We start from the raw sequence: 18,536 nt of genomic DNA, 5'->3' as shown, positions 1-18,536 counted from the left end.
AGGAATGTCACCAGCTTCTTTTCACACACACAGCACATTAGAGGAGGGTAACCCAAGGTGAAACACTATACCCAATTCAAGAGCCAACCAGTCTTTCATGGAACAAGGATTTTAATTAAAACCACCAAATTTGCATGGGTGATTTCAACGGGTGTCAAAATATTCTTTCATTATTGCACCACTGACTAATCTTGGCTTTCAACCAGCACCTGTTTTTTGTCTAACAATAACTCTGCCATTCCCCTGTCTAAAGAGCTCTTCCTCCTTCGGCTTCTGTATTTTGGCTCCCTTCTCACTCCATACAGAGCTCAAGTGTGAATGGAAAGAAAAGGCAACTCACCTATAAGAAAAGGTCACACGACATTTGGGGCTTCTTAGAGAAAAGGCGAGTAAGATACATGGCAGATATAAAGAATGAGGCACAGTGAGAAAGTGGATAGAGAAAAGTTTTCTCCCTCTCTCATAATACTAAAATTCAAGAGGCATCCAAGTTTTTGGGCAGCCAAAAAAAAGGGCATTTCTTCGCACAGCACTTGGTTCGCCTGGCACCTACATTATATATTTTTAGGCACCAGCTGAAAACCTTCCTCTTTTGTTTAAATTGTTTTCTTGTTTTTATCCTTTATTTTATTCTGTGAACTGCCCTGAGCTGAGAAATAATAATAATAATAATAATAATAATAATAATAATAAACAACTAGGGAATTCACACCTACAAAAAGCAGTGGTGGCCATAAGCTTGGCTGGCTTCAAAAGAGATAAGTTCATGGAGGATAAGGCAATCAACAGCTAATAAGCAGGATGGTGATGGTCTACCATTGGTGCCAGAAGCAGTTTGCCTATGTATACCAGTTCCTGGGAAACACAAGTGGGGAAAATGCTACTAAGCTCAAGTTCTGCTTGTGGCTTCCAATAGGCAACTGACCAGCCACTGTAAAAACAGAGTGCTGGACTAGTTGTGTTCTTATGTTAAGACCCATCTGCAAAACAACAGTGCTACTCACATCATATTGCTGAGGGAAGTTGCGGATGGAAGGCAATGGTCGGACAGACACCCACTTCTTCTTTGCTTTGGACATCACAAGCAGGACACGGCGCTCCTTGGTCCAACTACGGGGGGACGGGACGACAACAAAAAAGATGCTCAGAAGATGTTCCATTATGAGCAGAGTCTGGCTTTCATGACAACTGGTGTACAGTGGTACCTCGGGTTACATACACTTCAGGTTACATACACTTCAGGTTACAGACTCTGCTAACCCAGAAATAGTGCTTCATGTTAAGAACTTTGCTTCAGGATGAGAACAGAAATCGTGCTCCAGCGGTGCAGCAGCAGCAGGAGGCCCCATTAGCTAAAGTGGTGCTTCAGGTTCAGAACAGTTTCAGGTTAAGAACGGACCTCCGGAACGAATTAAGTACTTAACCTGAGGTACCACTGTACAGACTGAGCTAATGAATCCAGAATTCCCTGCTAGAAAGAAGGAAAGCTCTGTGCCATGTAGCATGTGGGGAGGTGGGGAGGACAACACGCAACAACTGATCGCCAAAATAAACTGTGTGAAGCAATAGCAGATAAGAAAAGCCTTATGAGGCAGATCATCTGGTCCTGTTTCACATAGATTGTATGATTTATAGACTAAGGAAGAGCTTTCAGAACTGCTTGTCAGGGCACACTAGTGTGCCATGGGAGAGAATTAGGCCTTGAAAACTTAAGCAGCTACTATGTCCAGGTTTGTGGCAGTGTGTAAAGGCACCTTCCTAAAGCAGAGTAGCAATGCCTGAATGGGAGGGAGATCTCTTAACCCCCACAGAGGAAAGATGGGATACAAATCCAGTATCTAAATAACCATTGGTGGCATCTATCTCACTATATCCTTATTTGTTTACCCTTGCTACTCCTCAAGAGGCAACTCAAGATGATTTACACTATAACAACAAATATAAAAGTTGCCTACAGTCATACCTTGGTTTTCAAACAGCCTAGTTCTCAAACTTTTTGGCTCCCGAACACCGCAAACCTAGAAATGACTGTTCCAGTTTGCATGCTGGTTTTGGAAACCAAACGTCCGATGGGGCTTCCAATTGGCTGCAGGAGCTTCCTGCAGCTAATCAGAAGCCACGCTTTGGTTTCTGAACATTTTGGAAGTCGAAGGGACTTCTGGAACGGATTCCGTTCGACTTCCAAGGTATGACTGTATATAAAAACAATGTTAAAAGCAATTGTGTATGTAAACAATTTTGAAAAACAACCACTATAAATATAAAAGCAGTTGAAAACAACAACAAATACACACAATCCATTCAGGTCCAGGACAGGCACCAACTAGGATAAACATTTTAGAAGGCTAATTGAAGGAGTGTGTGGAGACACTGTGCATACCTTCCGAGTGGGGAGGCAGCAGACAGCACCCGTTTCCTCCTTTTTGCCAGAATATGATCATTGACATAACCCTGAAGGAAGGACTAATAATGCACAAGGATTCCCCAGATGCAACCTGTGCTAGAGCTGTCAGGCATGGGGGAATCCCTGACACATTGCCTACTTAGGGAAGCAACCGTGCTTCCTAGGCAAAGGAAAGGGTAAGACGTAGGGAAGCAGAATCAAAATGGGCTGGCTTCAAACTCCCTGCCCATTGCTTTACAAGTTAATCAAGCATTTATAGTAATCTTTTTTAGTGCAAAGCTGAAGTATACTGTAGTGATCAGGTGGGATTGCTATGAGGAATTATAAATATAGAGTAAGCCATCTGTGTCAGCAATGAAAGCATTGCGTTGACTGGGTTTAAACGATTTTGATATGATTCTTGATCAATCCACACCTCTGCATCCCTGTTCCATTTCTCTTTCTTGACAAGTCACGTCCTGCAGGCAGGCATCCTGGGTCATCAAAGATAGTGGGCAGCTTCTTTTGATGTAGCTTTTCTAATATGTTTATCTTAGGATGTTAATCTTAGGGCCAGATCTCACCTGAAGGTGATAATGATCGCAATATGCGTGCTTAATTAGTTTTGGTAGTTTAAATTTTCCCAACTTGGGGTTTATTGAAATGCTCAGAAGAAGTCTGATTCGTTCTTATGAGCACTCTGTAAAAACTTCTTTTGTGAATAAAATGACCTGGGCTGTGGGGTAGAGGGAGAGAGATTATTATACACATCCTTCCCAGAGTCTTGCTGGTTCAAGCCTCTGTGTGTATTCTTATTAATCAGAGTTCAAGCCTTCCTTTACTTTGGGAATGCCTCAGTATACCTCTATTTTTAAAATGGGGAGGGCACCTGTCCCATTATCAAAACTTTGGGAAACATTGTATTAAAACAATACAGACCCATAAGTAATTGGGCCATAAACTGTGCATCATTTTTAATCTCCCTTTTCCCCATGTTTTTTCTCCACACAGCTTCCTCCACAAGAGTAGGTATGCCTGGCACTGACTCAGTTCAAAAATGACCACAAATACATTTTATAGTCTACAAGGAATAAAAACAAAACCCTAGAAAACCACAGCAATCGTTTAAATAAAAGCACGTCACAAAATCTATGGTAGGAAAACATTCTACAGGCAGTAGAATAGGTAAGGGCACCTACCAGTGGCGAGCTTTGGCACTACAGTACTTGAGGTCCTTATCTGGTTCCACCACCTGCCCATTCCTCCAACACTGGCCACAAACAAATTTCATTTGGAGGTCGAAAGTGCTTGATGTGGGAGTCCTCGCAGAAGCCTGATATTGGGAAGGACGAAGGAAGAAAGTTGGTGGAGGGAGTTGCTGCATCCACAAAATTGGACAAGCTAGATTTACTAAGACAATACACATTTTTACACGTATGTTCTTTTATGAGAACTGTAGAATAAAGCAAGCAACAAAACAAGACTGCAAAAACAGATCCTAATAGTAAGATAAAATTACATTAGAATGGATATTGATATATAAGTAAATAGCCTTTGCTGATAATTTACAGACAAAAATCCCGTTATTTGAAAAGGTAAAGGATATCATATGTAAGGGACTGAAGATAAAGCGCTCTCTCTTTCTCTCTCTCCACAGACTCTGTTTCATGCTATTGAAGAAGCTAATAAGCCACCTACTTCTGTTTTCTAGTATTGTGGGATGTGGTGTTGGAGATAATGAAATGACACAATGCAAAACTCACAGTAAAAAAACAACTCTTTTTATGATCCATGCTGTTGAATTTACAATTGCATTCCTACTGGAACGGGTTTGGGTTTTTTTTGCCAGTATTGGCCACTGGTTCAGCACAGTATCTAATCAATAGATTGGGCTCTAAGGCCATAAATTGGGCCTATATGATCTTTACAGTCCTGGGCTTGGACTCACTTCACTTCCTGCAGGGGTTGCAAACATTGCACATGACACACCCAGTCTAAATGAACATAAATACACAAAGTAACCCTGAGGAACATAAGGACTCCTGGACGGTTAAGTCCAGTCAAAGGCGACTATGGGGTTGTGGCGCTCATCTCACTTTCAGGCCGAGGGAGCTGGTGTTTGTCCACAGACAGCTTTCCGGGTTGTGTGGCTAGCATGACTAAACCACTTCTGGTGCAATGGAACACTGTTACGGAAACCAGAGCGCACGTAAACGCTGTTTACCATCCTGCTGCAGCAGTATCTATTTATCTACTTGTGCTGGCATGCTTTGAACTGCTAGGTTGGCAGGAGCTGGGACAGAGCAATGGAAGCTTACCCCGTTGCGGGGATTAGAACCGCCAACCTTCCGATTGGCAAGCCCAAGACGCTACCTGTGTCCCTGAGAAACATAGCAGTGGCGTAGGATTTGGGGCGGGCGGGGGGGGGAGCCTGCAGTGGCAGTTGCCCTGGACACAAAATTGTTAGCGGGTGCAAAATTTCAACACTCAGTGCTGCCTCAATACAGCTGTGCGCTTCCATTGGTGAGCTCTGTTGAAAATGGCTTCTCCATGTGAAACAGGAAGGGACCTCTTCAGACAACAGAACAACTCTTCTTTTCTTATCTCTGCAGCTGTGGTCTCCTGGGTGACATGGACGCTGTTAGGCAGTTTCATGTGCATATATAAACTATACCATCTTTTACAACATTGGGGGCAGAAAATATTACTTGATGGAATTCTCTGCCTGAGCAACATATTAAGCATGATACCATCTTCAGCTCTGAATGACTAACAATTTGAGTAGAAGAGAAAATAGCTGCTAATAATTTAAAGACAATTTGTGCCAACTTAGAATTTGGAAAGAAACAGTGGCAGGAGGGAGAAGTCAGAGGATGAGATATATGGAGAGATAGTTACTCCAGGACAGGAGATCACAGATTCATGTGGTGGTAATTTAGTGTAGAAAATGTGTGTTGGTTGGGGGAGGAGGAAGAAAAGAGGGTTCACATTGTTATGGTTCTTGCCACCTCTATAGGAAAAAAGAAAATTAAACACAATACTCACATACAATCATTATTCCTTTGACTGCAATGTTAGAAAATTTTTTGCTGCTTTTCTTTATAAACAAACTCATGGAACTTAAATTAAAATAAAACACACACACACACATACACCAGGGGTCTGGGACGAATGAGTCACTCTGGGGGCCAACTGCTTTAGGAGCGCAAAACACAAAGAATGCTGATCTTGAGCTATTTGTTCAGCCACACTGTTTTGTGTAGGATTATGCTCCATCAACTCAAAACAAACTCCACTGAGTCCTTACTCTCAGGTAAGAATAGCCACCTGAATCAGGTAGCCAGAGCACGCCAACTGAGGCCAAGGAAATCTCCACAGAGAATGGACGCTGCCTTAGACCAAGCCTAGAAGGAGGGTTTAAAGTTTTGCATGTGTGTAATTCTGGAGGGAGTTTCTAAAGACTCAGGTGCCTTGGGTAAACGCACCAGGCTGGTGTCACAAGTCACATAAGTACAGATTGTACCAATCGCCATGCTGATCGCTGCAAGAACAAATGGAAAAACAGAGCTAATCCAGATTAGTGCAGGAGGTATGGTGCAAAAAGAGTAACTATGATAAAACACAAAGTCCTGGAACAAAAACAGCTATCTTTATTAGCTAAGCCTACTAGACACCTATTGCTACAGTGTTAATTAGCCATGTGGAAAGCTGCCATCAAGGCCCTCCCACCAAATAAATCCATATAAGTCATTGTTGCAGATGGAATTCATCCCTTAGGTACCTATCTAATAATCGCTGCCTCCAGTCTTTTCACACCCTCATCAAAGGCTTTGAAAAGCTCCTTCTAAACATTAGAAGCTTCCAAGAACATGAGGCAAGCACAAACTGAACAGGTCTTTTCAGGTGAGTAGCCCAAAGCTGAGAAGCATATGCACCCTTGCCAAGTAAATCTTTGCAAAGGTAAAAGGAACTGAAAGAAGAAGCCAAAGCATCAACTGTGCATGACTGTATTTGTAACAGCAAGACACATACCTGACAGATTGCTAATAAATTAGTCAATGTTGCATGGAAATTAGAGGTTCCTAAGCATGCCATGAATTAACTCAGCCCAACTGGCTTCAGATTAACAGCTGCATTGTTATGGGGCCAACATTACAAGATCTAGTTGGCAACTAAACCATACCGACCACATGATTAAAAGCTTTGGCACAGCAATGCTTTGATTTGTTATTCCAAGTAAGGCAGAAGGCATGCCACAAGAAGAAGGAGAGCAGTGGATCAGTGGCAGAGCACGCGAATAAGATCACCAACAAAATGTTGAAGTAGGGTGAGCTTCTTTCAGAATTCCAGCCAGCCAGCTATGATTTCTTTCAGGATATTTCATTCCATTTCTCCCTCCCTCTAGTTTTCATTCTTCTACCATCCCTGAGTAGTCAATGAGTATGCTTTGGGGAAATATCTGTAGCTCAGAAGCAGGACATCCATTCTGCCTGCAGAAAGTCCCAATTTCAATCTCTGGCATCTCGAGGGAAGACTGGGAATGCCCCCCAATGGAAACTTTGGAGAGTTTCTGCCAGTCAGTGTAAACAGTACTGAGCTAGATAGAACAATGGTTGAAGGCCAATTCGAGAAATGTGGGATGGGTCTGATTTCACTTAGATATGCAAGAGTATTATTCTCTCCCAACCTTTCCCTAACTCTGTTAACTCTTCTCCAGCTGTTCCTAATTATTCACACATATTTAGTTGCCAAAAAAAGCAACTCAGCCCGGCATTATTTACTGGCAGTCCAGAGTGAAGCCGGCTATACAGAATGGCTGTTCCAGGTATATCCAAAAATGAACACATTCAGGCATTGTGCAATTAGTTTCCAGACAACTTCACAGCTTAGAAAATGTCAGGTGATTTTGCAATCTGTGGAAGTAGCAAGACAGCATGTCATCCTGTTATTTAGTTTTTCTGAACCAAAGTCATCTTAGCACAAGAGCAGAGTGCACACAAATAAGGGAATTCTGGGAGACAGAACCCACCCCCCTAATGTGACTCTGCATCATCCCTCTCCCCACAGAAGCTCCCCCACTCCCTCTCCATGCAAGAGTTATTTAGCTGGAAGCACAGCTGAATAAGCATTATGCCAAATTAACCTGCTTAGACTGGAGAAAAAGAAAGGCAAAAACAAACTTTCCACTGTTGGTTGCTTAGCCCTCTGCACCAGTGAACTGTTGCTACTTTCTTTGAGACTTAGCTAAAAGCTGGTAGGGTGGTTTCCTCATCTTGGACAAAACCACAATGAACCCATCTGGGACTGGTTAGTTATGTTTGAAATCCCCTTCCATTAAAAAAGCTACAAGCATGCTATACATTAGTGTCATGCAGGACCCTATTTAATTAGCAGGGTATCAGCAACAAGCATGTTCTGAACATGCCCGCACAAACATTTTTTAAAAATCTTCATTGCTATCAGCTGTGCTTTTCACAGCAGCATTTCTTACTAACTGAACATTTCTCAGGCTCAGAGATGGTGGAATTTGGACCCTCCAGATGCTACTGGACTTCCAACTCCCATCATGGAGGATGGATTGAATGTTTTATTTCACAAAGGGATTGTGAGACTCATTAGAAAAACAGTCCAGCACTTCTTCAGCATCCTTGGCTTGAATGTACCCCCAAATATTACATGTCCGCAGATATTAGAAATGAAGGGATCTAGGTCTGAAGGCCTCAGAGAAGTAGGGTGTGAGCTGCCCAAGGCCACCTTCTCTCTTGTATACCCAGCCATGGGGGATGGGGGACTCATAGCCCAGCCTCCAAAATGGTCTCATAAGTTGCATGTGTTCCTCATGCTTTCTGAATGCCTCCACCACGACATGGAGATAGGCCGTTTCTCTTGTCAGATGAAAAGGCCGCTCCTCCCTGTCTGTTCTAGCTGGTAACTGATACTAGGCTATGCCTCCACTGCCCCAGTTCTGCTTCCGCTGCATTACTCCACCATGGCGCTTAATAATTTACTACTCCTACTTGGTCTTTCTCCTCTCATTGGGAACATGTCCCCTCCACCTTCAGCATTGAAGTACATGTGCATAATTACACCCCTTAACTGTCCCAGGGACATCCCAGAATTACAGAAGCCATCCCAGCTTCTGATTGGATCCTGAGATGTCCCGTTTTGGCTCAGCGAGAGGGCAGCCCCAAAAGACACATGTTTTGGGGGGCCGTGCTCTCACACGAGTCACCAAAAGATGTGCATCCCAATTTTCCTCTATGGCATGTCGGAGGGTATGAATCATAGGTAGAATGCTGAAACAGCAACATCTCCCTCTTTTCCCCAAACCAAAAAAGGCTCTAGGTCTGGTCAACACCTTCTACCAGACAGCTCCTTCCCATCCCTCTGGTCCTCAAGCTTGCTTCTTCCCCAATGCATGGATAATTGCCAGGATGTGCATGAAGCACACCGTAAAGAAAATGGTTTTGCGTGCGTGCAATTTTCTAAATCAGAAACAGAGATGTGTTTAAAAAAGCAAAAGGGAAGAAGACTCTCAGCCCCACATCATGAGACTGGACAATGCAGACCATTCATTTCCTTAATGGCTACATGTGTGCCAGCTTAAACCACCATGGAAGTAAATGGTGGTGGGAGAGCATCCAGAGTTTAATTTGTTTCATCGGCTACCAAGTTTAATTTGTTTCATCGGCTACCCCAACTGCCCTCTTCCCCAGCTCTTGCCTGATCCTTCCTTGCATCTGTACTGCCTCAATCCTTCCACCCGTGCTCTTCTCTGAAAAGTATGATGCAGCTGCGCAGTTTGGTTATTTGACCTCATTGTTATAGTAGCATGAAGCCACAATCCTCTATGTGCTGGACAAGCCATAACATGTCCCTTCTATGCTGAAACTGACTGACAGAAGGAATAAGAGACACCAAGTGGTAGGAAATATTATTTAGCATTTTAATCTAACAACTTCTAAATGATGGGTCTCCCCTCCCCTCCCTTTCTCTTCTTATTAACCACACCTTCTGAAAGTCATTAAAGGTCAAAGAACTTAGTGTTCTAGTTCAAGAGCTGTTTTAATCCAATGCCAGGGCTGGGCTCCTTTTGTTACTCATCAGCTAGGCACTTCTCCAGGACTCCAAAATGAAACCCAGGAGGAGAGTAGCAGGTTATTATCGCACAGTGGTACTTTCAAAGCTGCCACTTGGAAACCAGAAGCTATTCTTTTGGGAATTATGGGATCAGAACTACCTAAACAGTATAGAAATTTATTTATGTATGCAACCACAGTTGCAAGCATGTTATTTGCCCCAAAATGGAAGGAAGAAGAGGTCCCATCAAGGAAAGAATGGATACAGAAGTTAATGGACTACGCAGAAATGGCAAAACTTATGGAGAGAATAAGAAATCAATATAGCAATTTAACAATTTTTTAAAGAAAGGAATGGAAATGGTTTACTGAGTATTTACAAACAAACTGTAAACAGATTAAGACATTGGCAGGATTAATGTAAAAACCTGTAGTCTGTCTCCATCTCTCTATATATGGGATATATACGGGAATAGATATATAAAAGAATATATTGAGATAATTTGGAGTATGCAGGAAGATGAAAAGAAATGTAAAGAACCATAGAAAGAGGAAGAAGGGAGTCGGAGTTTTAAATGTTAAAATTATGACTGAATAATTGTTGTAATTAAATAAATGAAAATTATAAAAACTAAAAAAAAACAAAAAGCTGCCATTTGGCTTTTGAACCTCAGCCTACAGATTAACAGTCCTCCCATGAACCATAATCTTCCAAGAATCAAATCTGATCCCCATTCTTCATGGTTCAAAAGAGTGCTCTTAGCTACTCATTACATTTTTTCTAAGGTCTTTCTGGGCATAATTTCTTTTCTGTTACTTTTAAGAACCACAAAGAACAAATGAGATAGTGCTGCCTCTAACAGCATCATGCTAGATGCTGGCAGGCATGATCAGCTGAAGGAACCGAGTGGAAAGGAGAGAAGTCACAGTAATAGTTGCAGCAAACCTCGTGATCTCCTCCCAAAATAAGCCCACCCTCCACGGGCTGCACTGCAGTATGAAGAGCCACTCGCCCATACAGCCCATAAACATCCTCCTCCCTTCCTTGAAAGCTGCCTCAAGGTCCAACTGCTCCATTCTGGATCCTATTTTGGACATGTGCAATATATTCCAATTCATCCTTGCTGAGAAGTTAGTGCCACTGTGCCTAATGGCTCTTGTTGGCCACTAAATGTGTTTAGGAATGTGGTCTTACACACAGAACAACCCTTAAGCTATTTTCGCATAAACAATTATTTCCATTTAAGAAGCTCCTTAACGTGTTTTAACCCCTATGATATTCCAAATGAGAGAGAAAGAGATAAGTTAAAAGCAAGTAAGGGGAAGGAATACATACACCATTTAATAATACGAATATACTGGAGTAGCAGCCAATCCCACCCCTCTCCTGGGGGGCCACTATACAGAGAGAGTTGCTTCTTATTCTCTCAAAGGCACACAAAAGAATACAGAGAGTGTTCTGGTACGTCAAGCATCCTGTTCTTCATGGTAGCCAATCATATGCCTCTCGGAAGCCCACAAAAAAGACATGAGGAAAACAGCCTTATCCTCAGCAACCGATACTGAAGGCAACAGAGTCATCAAGACTAGAAGCAATTGTTAGCCATATCTACCACAAATCTGTCTGTTTCCCTTTAGAGTCAAGTTGGTGACCACCACCATATCTTAGGCTAGTGAATGCCAGAGTTTATCTATGAACAATGTTCTCCAGGAATTTCTGTGTGGGTGGAAAAATTAGGGAATGCTAGTGTACATTTTATGTACACAAGTACAGAAGTAAAGTACACCTCCTGGAATTGGAAGTTCCTAATGCTGTCTACCTTTGATCAATGTATGTGTGTTCTCATAAAACACAGCCATTGGCATTGGATTTTTGAAGTTCCTTACCATATTACTGTTAGTCTTGCTGGCATGTGCCTCCATCTGTTGCCAGTACTTCTTGGATTCCTGTACAATATCTTCATGGGTCATCCCTGGAATTATAATAAAGTCTTCCATTAGAAGCTTCCAACTTCCAGAATCTTTTCAGATTTTTTAAAACAATGGTTTTACTTGTAGCATTTCAAAAAGGCAATGGACCAACAGCAATGGACCAATGGAGATTCAAGTAATTTCATTGTGAACCACCCTGAGATCTCTGATGAATGGTGCTGTGTGTGTGTGTGTGTGTGTGTGTGTGTGTGTTTGTGTATACACACACACACACACACACACACACACACACACACACACACACCACCCTTCTCATATTCATATATATATATATATATATATATATATATATATATATATATATATATAAAAAATACTATACAAGTGAAACAGAAATATAGCAACAAAAGGGCAGAAAATTTAAGACTTCTTGATTCAGACATGCTGCCTCCAATTTCCAGCCACTCTTGCCAAGTTTACAGTTGCATCCACTGATCCACTCTAGAGCTTTTCTGTTCTGCAAAGTGTAGAATATTAAAACCTAACACCACAAATCATTCCCTCAACTCTTATCATTCATATATGTAAGATTTTAATACACTAAAGTTACAATCCTATGGTCCCTAGAAAGGAACCATAGATATCTCAGGAACCATAGATACTGCAGATCTCCCTCTCCATCCTCAGGATGAGCCAAGTGGTACACTTACCGGAGTACTGCTGTAGCAGCCAAACTTTGAGCTCTATGAAGCTGTGAGCAAAATGGCAGCTGTCTTCACGGAGGCAGCCGTAACGCACCTCATGCCGGCACACATCAAACTGAAAGTGCTCCTGGAACTGGCGGATCTTGGAGTATTTTAGTGAGGTGGAACGAACAATGTGAACTAGACACCTGCATCGAGGAGAGGAATGTTTATTCATAAAGATGCTTGTTTTAAAACAGCAGTGATATAGAAAAATACTGCTCAGCCTGAGCCAGCCCATCCATTTGCAGCGCCTTCTGCCCCCTGATTCTACAGAGAAGAACCTCAAATCTGGACTACAATGTTAGCCTGTCATGTGACTGCCATAAAACATGCCCACCAGTCCCTAATTATTTACACCTTTTGAGGATTTTCATTATAAGCCACTTTGGGAGCTAATTGTGCTAAGTTTAGACCACCATGGGTATGTACCTCAGTTTCAGAACACACACTTATTGGATGTGGGCTTTGGCAATTGTGTATCTGCAATGCTTCATGAGTAATGTATTGACTGGGCTAGACAGACAATAAAATATTATATCTTGGGCCTGATTTATGCATTACTCAAGAAGCATAGCAAATACTTAATCATGAGAACCAACAATAGGAAAAGGTTGGCTCCACAACTGAGGTGCTTATGTGTGGGGGTTAACAGGATGGCACCATGGTGAGGAATGCTGCTTTAAATGATCTGCTAGATGACTGTAGCAGCATGAGCACAACCGCATGTCAATTGTTTCCATGCTGCTAAAGGTAATGCATGAATATGGATTTAATGATCCTTATCATAATAATATAGGATAGGCCAGGAGTATTCCCAGAATCAAACAGGGTGTGGGTAGGGCATTACTGGTGAGACCATCAGCCACAGCTCACTGTTGAGCAACTGCTTTGCATCCCCAGCATCTCCAGGTAGGGACACTCTAGTGTGAAACCCTGGAGAGCAGTCTGTGTAGAGTCAATACCGAGCTAGTTAAAGGTTTGACTTAGTACAAGGCAACTTCCTATGACGAAGCCCAGCCCACTTACTTGTTATCATAAAAGCTATGTTTCGCAGCTAGGTTGGAGCACACTGCTGGCGAGTCCTTGGTCCCTTTGCTGATTATCCGGGGTTTGCTATCAAAGCAGATCTGCAAGCACACCATTAGAAAAGGGTTTCAGACTCTTAAGTCCCTAGAAATTGATTTAAACAATCATTTCTAAAGCACTTCCAGTGCACTGTAATATTTGCCTAACAAGGGCTGAAATCTGAACGGTTTCCAAATGGAACCCTGGAGAGCCCTTGACATTCAGTATCGACAATACTGGGCAAGATGGTCCAATGGTCTGATTCAGTGCAAGACGGCTTCTTGTGTTCCTTTATCATGCTCCTGACAACTTGTGATTATAGGTAATTATTATTATAGACGAGGAATTAAGGCTAGGAGGTTGCAACCTGCCCACTCAACGAGTCCTGATCTTCCAGGACACAGCCCAACACTCCATTGACTAGAACACAGTGGCTTTCTGCTAAGTTACTTAGTGAGAGAACAGGATGCTTATTGTCATCAAGCCACAACCACACAGTGATGTTTCCAATTCATGTTTCTCAGCAGTACTGAGGGTTTCTGGAGGCCAGCTCAAGGCTAGTCACATAGCAACTAGGCAGTAAATTCCAGAGAGGCGCCATTTTCCGTCACTTTAAAACAGAGCTGCAACCCAGAATGGAGTGTGAGAGAGAAAGGATAAGCAGAATCTTGGTGTTTTTATGCAAAACCAAAACTGATAAATGTCAGCACTGGACAGTATTCTGGGTGAAAGGCTCAATGGCCCAGTTATGTAACTAGACAAGGAGAAAGATGCAGTGGAAGGACATCTTGCCTGCCTTCTACTCCATACCTCACACAGAAAGGTGAATATGCCCTGGTGTTCCTTCAAGATCCTGGCAATGGTCAGGCTGCCCCGCTTGACTCCACCCAGTGGGTCAAAGAGGAGGTCACGATTGAGAGTCCCCTTCCGCTCCTCTGTCCACACGTCGATCTCCTCCTGGTGGTACGCGAAGGTGCAGTTATCCCCGTACTTACAGTCCTGCTTGTTAAGCATATCTACAAAGCAACAGACATCACACCACCACACAAGGAATGGAGGCTGGAATCAGAACCAAGCTCTCTTGCTACCCCTTCTTCTGTTTCCTTCTCTTCCCTCCCACACAGCCCCAAAATCACAAACAGCTAAAAATAAACCAATGAGTTCAAAATGTCACATCTTGGTGTAGCCTAAAAAGGTAAAGGTAAAGGTACCCCTGCCCGTACGGGCCAGTCTTGACAGACTCTGGGGTTGTGCGCCCATCTCACTCAAGAGGCCAGGGGCCAGCGCTGTCCGGAGACACTTCCGGGTCACGTGGCCAGCGTGACATCGCTGCTCTGGCGAGCCAGAGCCGCACACGGAAACGCCGTTTACCTTCCCGCTAGAAAGCGGTCCCTATTTATCTACTTGCACCCGGAGGTGCTTTCGAACTGCTAGGTTGGCAGGCGCTGGGACCGAGCAGCGGGAGCGCACCCCGCCGCAGGGATTCGAACCGCCGACCTTTCGATCGGCAAGTCCTAGGCGCTGAGGCTTTAACCCACAGCGCCACCTGCGTCCCAAAGGTGTAGCCTAGCCTTCCCCAACCTGGTACCATCTGGATGCTGCTGGGACTACAACTCACATCACCCTGAACCATTGGCCATACTGGCTGTGGCTCATGGGAGCTGCAGTAGAACAACATCTGGAGAATACCACATTGGACAAGGTTGCAATTAGTCTTCATATTAACTCAAGCCCCAGCCATCTTTACTAATGGTTAACTTAATCTCCCCAAGGAGACCTGCCTGACACCTGCCCATTTTGGCATAAGTCAGACAATCTGATTTTCTTAGGATGTTAATTTAATCATTTTTTTCTTGGCTGACGGCAGTTATGTTTTTATGCTGCCCTTTTAAATCTTGCTGCTTTGGGTGTGCTTTTGTATATCTTTTATCTTGTTTTATCACTGAACTTTTGAAAAATTTTAAAGCCACCATGATGGGGAATCGATTGAAGGCAAAGGTATAAATCCCTATAATAATTAAAGTCTGTACACATTCATGAATGAGAGGGTAGGTCAGTAGGAAACAGGTCATTGCTACAGAAAGCAGCCTCTCTCCCCCCGCCCCACGCCATATTTCACAGAACCCTCCTTCTGTATGAAGCAGTCCCACCCCACCCCCCATGAACCCTTTCCCTTCAATTCACCTTTGCACAGATAATAAGATCCCACAAAGTTTGTCTTGGTTGGCCGTGGTCGGATTCTCTTCCAGGTTTTATCTTCCGAGTTGCAGCGCCGGCCTAGCAGTATATCCCGCTTACACTTGTGTTCCAGACCTTCTCGGTAGGTATAATCGCCAGCCTTGGGTCCTACAAAAGGGGAGACAAGATTAACAAGAGCCTAGTATTTCCAATAGCAACTAGTTCAAGTCACCACAAGCAAATAACCTGTTTTGGGATAGCAGATGCGACAGGCTTGTTTGAAGATGTGAGTGGACGCCAGCGGATTCTTCACAAGCAGAGCTGTGTTGGGCATTATTGACTCTGGCTGACACATCAGCAACTCTACCACTTTGGGTACTGTTGGGTGACTTGGTCCACTGTGGTTTGCCTGGAGAGAGAGAGGGGGGAAATTGCAACAAAAAATAATTGAACCCCTCTCCTGAAGTTCTTCAGGTCAACCTGCATTTCAGAAAGAACAAGCCAAAGTGGGCAGACTAAAGCCCTTCTCATTGATGACTCTACTCTACATGCAAGGAGAATTACTCTGACTTTCGTGGTCAATCCAAAATACAATATTGAGCATTCCCATGAATTCTAGGCAGCGTTGCAAAGAAGAACTGTCAAAGTGTTGCCCTATTGTGTCATTAGTGGAATAGACTGGATGAAATCTGGGTATCAATTATATTACTGACTGCTACACTGAAGGTGCACCTGAAAAGCTATTTCTTTCTTATTTGAAAGCTTATTGGAAAGGTCAAAGAGTATCCTACAATTGTCCAATACACTTTAGTTGTCTACGTGGTTCAGCTAACTGTCATATATAGCTCAGGAGGGGGAAAATAACTTTTTTTCTGATACATGGCTGTATCATGGTAATTGTGAAAAATAGTGAAATTAGTTTTTTGTAACAGATTTCATTAGCTTTCCAACACAGTTCTAACATTTTAAATCACATACTTTGTTGACATTATATATTAAATTAGAAAAGGTGGCATCAGCCATCTTAAAGACAGCATAAAGAGCTCAAGCAACCTGTCAGAATGGGCTATCACATGAAAATGCAACCAAGATATACACCTTTCAAAAAATCCTAATGAAGTCTTGCCACCTTACATGATGCCAAGGGGTCCATTTTCAGCTCTTAGCCCACAGATTATTCCATGTCCCAATCCAGAGAAAAAGAGAACAACCACTACTCACCAAGGGTGGTGGTTTCTGGATACCAGCAGGCTGCCGTGGTTCTTGTGTGCTGGTTTCCTCTGAACAAGGCGAGAAAAATCACAAGAGAAATGAAGGCAGCTGGCCAGTGTTACAAGCATGATTGCCAACTACGGAGCACTACCACATTCAACAACCTTCTCTTTTCTTAAGTTCCCAAGAGGCAACAGAAACCAAGTTCCACATTCTTTTAGCACTTGAGGCAGACAGTTTCAATAATTTAAAAAAATCCCTATATTTAAGAAAGAAAATCATAGTAATGCTCTTGCACAGCCCTGCCACCCAGGTCATTACCATGAGGTCTGCATAGGAAAACATCCCAGGGGGTTCTCTTTCCAGTTTTAGTTTCAAATTACTCCAAAGAGGCAGTTCTCACCAAAATTGTTTTCTAGTGGTTTAGATATCACTGGCTAGAAAAAGACTCTTTTCTTCAAATTTGCTTTGGATAATACTGAAACATACCTCCTGCTCCTTCATCCTCTTACATGTTAATCTTGTTATTCAGTCAAGTAATTCTTTAAGTTTCTCTTAATCTATAATGCAGCAATGAACTAATACTGCTGCTGTTTGGTGCAAACCACATGATGGGCACTATACAAACCAACACATTTATCCATTTGCTTATTTATTATACCCGGCCTAGTTAGAAAAAAGAAACCTTTGCAATTTAAAATTGACAATACAAGACTGGGACATAGGCCAGGAACTGATATGAGTGGTGAGAAGGAGAGAGTTAGATGGCAGTGGAGGAGGATGTAACATGAGCCTAGGGCAGTTGATTCTTCACAGAAATGTGCCTAGAAATTATACGGAGTTTTGATGCAGCATTGCCCTTCCTTTCTCACAAAATAATGTGACTCTAACAGGCCCCACACCTACCAACAGTAAAGGAATCCAGCGCATCTAGTGATCCCCTATTGGTTCCAAAAGCATCCAACACATCGAGGCGGGACTCTGTGTATGGGAGCAAGTCTAGCGAATCCAGTGAGTCCAAAGGGGAGCTGCCACTGCCACCCACAGGCGATTCAAAGGCATCCAGGACAGATGAGGAGGAGAGCTGCTTAGTGGCATCCATCACAAGGCCAAAGGAAGCAGGAGGGAGCGGTGTGGAGACTGGAATGCTGGCAGTCACCACAGGAGGGAGCAGAGGAGTGCCACCTGGAAACACGGGGATCAGCTGGGGCATCTCACTAGACAGGTTGGCAGGGATGGCACCTTGGACCAGGGACTTCAGCAAGAGAGATAAAACATGATACAGTTAGAGGGGAAGAGATGAAATACACCAGATACACAAGGTAGGTAGCACAGGGCACTATGACAGACAGAATTGAAGACTAGTTTACAGTTACTTTCTCCAAGGCAGCAGCATTATCAACCAGTATTGATTGAACCCTGGATTTCCTGCATACTGTACACAACACATGCTCTGCCAATAAGCTATGGACTTCCCCATTCCTGGTATCAGAGTTTTCTCTTAACCAAGATTTGAAATGGATGTTGGGGAGGAAACCCTGGGCAACTTCAGCCACTGTCAACATCAATGCCACTGTATCACTTAATTGCATGTAAGATTAGTAGAGAACAATTTGCACTCCAAAAGGCCAACGTGTGTGGACAGGGAGACCAGAATTCTGCTTCCAATTGCTTAACCACAGCTAGACAGTTGGGAGTTTTAGATGTGCACACACCCTTTGTGTTCCCAAGGTGATAAACAATGCCACATGGAAATGTATAATATACTCAGGTTGGCTCAGATCTCGTCAGATACTTAGAAAGCAAAAGGAGGAGTTTGTGGGCAGGGAAGAGAAACCAAAAGGAGGAGGGAGAAAGACACAGAACTCTCCAGCGCATGAGAAGAAGAGTGAAGGAAAGTCCAAAAGGAGCAACTGAAAGCAGAGACGTAGATGGATAGAT

General features: G+C 43.1%; 1 protein-coding gene across 5 annotated transcripts in view; it reads right to left on the bottom strand.

Moving 5' to 3' along the window:
* ZC3H7B (zinc finger CCCH-type containing 7B) overlaps positions 1 to 18,536 on the bottom strand; it is a 48,801-nt gene that overhangs the window by 10,996 nt on the left and 19,269 nt on the right. For all 5 annotated transcript variants that reach the window (XM_083701779.1, XM_083701776.1, XM_083701778.1 and 2 more), the window contains exons 10-19: positions 17,502 to 17,850; positions 16,605 to 16,663; positions 15,630 to 15,792; positions 15,390 to 15,551; positions 14,016 to 14,221; positions 13,167 to 13,267; positions 12,105 to 12,286; positions 11,350 to 11,435; positions 3,583 to 3,716; positions 1,005 to 1,110 (exon numbers count right to left, since the gene is read on the bottom strand). In XM_083701779.1, the coding sequence (XP_083557905.1) occupies positions 1,005 to 1,110; positions 3,583 to 3,716; positions 11,350 to 11,435; positions 12,105 to 12,286; positions 13,167 to 13,267; positions 14,016 to 14,221; positions 15,390 to 15,551; positions 15,630 to 15,792; positions 16,605 to 16,663; positions 17,502 to 17,850 (1,548 nt within the window). The remainder of the gene's footprint in view (positions 1 to 1,004; positions 1,111 to 3,582; positions 3,717 to 11,349; positions 11,436 to 12,104; positions 12,287 to 13,166; positions 13,268 to 14,015; positions 14,222 to 15,389; positions 15,552 to 15,629; positions 15,793 to 16,604; positions 16,664 to 17,501; positions 17,851 to 18,536) is intronic.

The sequence above is a fragment of the Podarcis gaigeae genome (assembly GCF_964106915.1).
Source record: "Podarcis gaigeae genome assembly, chromosome: 10".
Taxonomy (NCBI): domain Eukaryota; kingdom Metazoa; phylum Chordata; class Lepidosauria; order Squamata; family Lacertidae; genus Podarcis; species Podarcis gaigeae.
The sequence above is the reverse complement of the archived record's forward strand: the minus strand, read 5'-3'. Positions and strand labels throughout refer to the sequence as shown.